This window comes from Chenopodium quinoa, unplaced genomic scaffold (genome assembly GCF_001683475.1).
Source record: "Chenopodium quinoa cultivar QQ74 unplaced genomic scaffold, ASM168347v1, whole genome shotgun sequence".
In the NCBI taxonomy this organism is placed as follows: domain Eukaryota; kingdom Viridiplantae; phylum Streptophyta; class Magnoliopsida; order Caryophyllales; family Amaranthaceae; genus Chenopodium; species Chenopodium quinoa.
Genome location: NW_018743434.1, coordinates 554390 through 557962, shown reverse-complemented (window position 1 = coordinate 557962; position 3573 = coordinate 554390). Strand labels below are relative to the sequence as shown.

The 3573-nt window shown below is 38.6% G+C and overlaps 1 protein-coding gene across 1 annotated transcript; it reads right to left on the bottom strand.

Moving 5' to 3' along the window:
- Window positions 1-1224: 1224 nt before the first annotated feature.
- Window positions 1225-2673, bottom strand: LOC110739108. The gene is made up of 3 exons (XM_021919559.1): window positions 1801-2673; window positions 1633-1710; window positions 1225-1554 (listed from the first exon to the last, which is right to left on the bottom strand). Exons 1-3 carry the CDS (start codon window positions 1927-1929, stop codon window positions 1240-1242), a joined length of 522 nt encoding a protein of 173 aa, XP_021775251.1. The 5' UTR covers window positions 1930-2673; the 3' UTR covers window positions 1225-1239.
- Window positions 2674-3573: the final 900 nt, after the last annotated feature.

The following is a 3573-nucleotide window of genomic DNA, read 5'->3' as shown; positions in this document are numbered from 1 at the left end:
TGCCCAAAATAGAAATAAAATAGAAATTTGCATTTAATTTAAAGCGGACTAAAATGGCAAAAGTTGCAATGAAAAAAACCGGAGGGAGTATTATTAATACAACAAACAATAGGAATAATATTTCGTCAACTGACACTTTTTGAGTATTAAACAAAACTGAAAATAATAACCATATCCTAGAACCCTTATTACACACATTCCAAACTGAAATGAATTAACAATATCCAAATCCTGTAAGATTATTCAGAACATTCCACACTGAAAAAAAATACAAATAGAAATACAAGCAGAAATACAAATAGAAATACAAGTGTAACTAAGCTCATTGATCTGTTAGCTCGGGCATTCGGCCCCTCCTTTTCCTGGCCTTGAAGTTAACCCCAGGCACTGGTAAATCATCCATCTGCATCCAAACAAAGTCACGACAGATTCAGATTCAAAGTACACAAGTGAAACAACTACTTTAAGATCAAACCTCACATTATTCGATGCAGCTTGTAGGGTCCAACACTATCCCTTGCATCCCTTGGGTGTTGTTCACCGTAAGCAACATCCAATAGCTTCAACCACACAACCCAATACAAATGGAAAAAGGTTACTCTAAACCTTATTTGATTGAAGCACAACACTATGCATACTTTGCAATATAATACAAATACAAAAGTGCTTACCCCTAGTTTCCCGTAGTCGCCAGACAGCAATTTGTCTGATTTTGCTGCCTTCCCAATCTGCTGCATTGTCCACACTTTAATTCTTGGAAAAACATCCCACTGAATAGGATCCCTATCCAACCGATCCAAGTAAAATATCTTCCAAATAATAAAGGAAAAACAAGCAATTACTAAACCACAAAAGCACAAGAAAAAAAAAAATAGGCCACAATACACTGAAACACATACCATGGCAAATATTGCACACCCGCCGCATCCCGTTTTGTACGCTCTCCAGCAACTTCGACAACACTAAAGAACACCAATCGTACTTAATTGCCTCCATATCACAGCTTATGGCAGGTAGAAGGTCAGACGCAAGTCGAGGTGACTGCGTGGGACACAACACCATCTCTAAAGCAATTATCAAGAACAACGTCTTGAATTCCTCTTCCTCTCCAGCATCAAGGTACCCCTCCAATCGATTCATCATATCTGAACTTAATGGTATGCCTACAGACGTGTAGACCTGACCAGATTGTCTACCAGACTTGGACTCCCACAATTTACCATACTTGAGAATAAATCTCTAAACCTTCACACGATCATGTTGGGTCATGGTTTTAGTACTAGGAACAGTCCTAGAACCCATTGGTATCCCTAGTACCCACCGAACCTGATTCTTTGAAAACCGAAACTCAAGTCCGTTGGGACTCCTAAGCATTTTACTGATTGGATCCATCCGTGTCATGACCCAGTATGCCAATTGCCTTGGTAAATGCAGATCTAAAGCAAGATGTGAAAGACTGCCAAATCCCATCTCACAAACCCAACGTCTTCGTCTGTCATCAAATTTCTGACATATGCGCCCAAATGACTCGATGCGGCAACCCATGTTAGGAGGCTGCCAATGAAATTACAGTAATTAAGTTAATGTTCCTATCCCACACCCACTGACAACTTAATTAACAAGCAAACTTACCCGACTTCTGGCCTTTGAATGTTCAGCCATCACCTTCGCCCTACCTTTGACGGCCCCTCCATAGCTTAATCCGTCATCCTAAGCACACCAGAAACTAAATTCATTCAATGATTCCTTAATCGTGTAAACAAAGCAAATTCACACACGCAGAATTCCGTAATGTAGTACCTTAAACAATTCTGGATACAAAGGCATGGTCTTCTGCTCACATACATTACTCTTGTTACTGAGCCCATACCCCCCATACCATTCTTCATCTTCAGCCCCAACCTTCATAGCCACAACATCACAAAACATTTAACCGTAATTCAAAAGATAATCACATCCCCATAAAACCACAGTTCAAAACATCATCACATCCCCAGCCTAAAGAATATCTTAAAAAAAAAAAAAAAAACCCTCACCATTGTACGTTAACGCTTACCATTCCCCGCTGACATTTTCATAATCTGTCACATAAGAATACCCACAATAACCAATCAAAGCAAATCGAATCTTGACACGATTCCACACCATAACACAATATCACATTGAACGAACGAATAATGACCACTAATGAATGCATAATTCACCTCATTCCATCAAATTTAATGCTGGAATGAGTAGCATAATTGCACCCGTAATTAAGAATTCCAATTATATTCCGCAAATTCCACAACTTTCATTATTAATTTATTCCATTTATATCCAATTAACAAACATAATCGCAACAATTCCATTTTTTTAGTTACCACTTATATTCCCCTAATTCCACAAGTTAACAATTAAAGTCAAACTATTACCATTTTTACCTTTGCTGGTACAAATACGAACTGGGATTGCAACCCTAGCATCGAATTAATTCTGTCAACAGAGACAATCGACGTACAGAACATCGAACCCCAAACATAAAACATTCAAAAAACAGAAAAACAAAAAGCCAGTTCGAAATTACATTGAATCAGAAAGAACCTGGATACACCAACAATTCGAGTTGGGACCTCGTCAACTTGAGTTCCGCACAAAATTCGAGTTGGACCTCTTCGAGCCTCTTCGGGTTCGGTTCCGCCCAGAAGCCCAATTGAGCTTCAACGGAGTTGAATTGAAAACCCAGAATTCGTGCCTTTCTTCGACTAGGGTTTCGGAGTTTTCATGAAACTCCATAAACGTCCAATGTTAACGGCGTCAATTGTGAGAAACCTAACATCAGTACAATTGGTAAAACAAGTAAAACACGTCAGCGAAATGAGGCCTAATCACCCATCCACCAAGTCACTTATAATATGTGAAATGTCGCCTATACCCCTGTGAGTAACATTACCTGTTACTCACTTTGAGTAATGGGGGTGCCCCCTATTAAAACGAAGATTAAGGAGATAGAGTAGTGACATTAGAATGGAACTTACTAGCTGGTGTTTGAAACAGGCACTTTGTCAGATATATGGATTCGTTCAACTGCAAATAAGAGTACATAATTAGGCAAAATATGAAGCAGAAAGTATATGAGAAGTATGGTTTCAAAAAAAAAGTATATGAGAAGTATACTAGTGCATGGTTAGCAAACTTTCCTGTAATCACTTTCATCTGAGCCTCTAACTCAACCCTCACATTCTGTCCATTGACACCCTCAACACAACCACGATATCCTTTGTAAGGACCATGGAGTATTTTCAGTTTACTGCCAATAATCATGTCTTTTTAAAGTGTTTCCAGTCACTCGTCCGATTGTGCCAGTGCCACAACATTAATTATCAGTACATGAAGTATAAGTAAATGACTTCAGAAATAAAATTTGCATTTGAAATCTAATAATTGTCTTTAGACCAAAAAATTAACATACATGTAGATGAAGAACGACTTCCAAGAAGCAATTTGTAGGATGAAAAGGCAAGCTGTGGTAGAGGTTTCGAGGCTGAGGAATTATGCTGCAAAAAATTGGAGATGATAGTTAGGCATCAGAGC

Coding starts and splice junctions, on each gene's coding strand:
- LOC110739108 (XM_021919559.1), bottom strand. CDS start 1,929: ATGTTTTGTGATGTTGTGGCTATGAAGGTTGGGGCTGAAGATGAAGAA. Junction 1,711..1,800: donor TGTATCCAGAATTGTTTAAG/GTACTACATTAC, acceptor TGGTGTGCTTAG/GATGACGGATTAAGCTATGG. Junction 1,555..1,632: donor ATTCAAAGGCCAGAAGTCGG/GTAAGTTTGCTT, acceptor TTTCATTGGCAG/CCTCCTAACATGGGTTGCCG.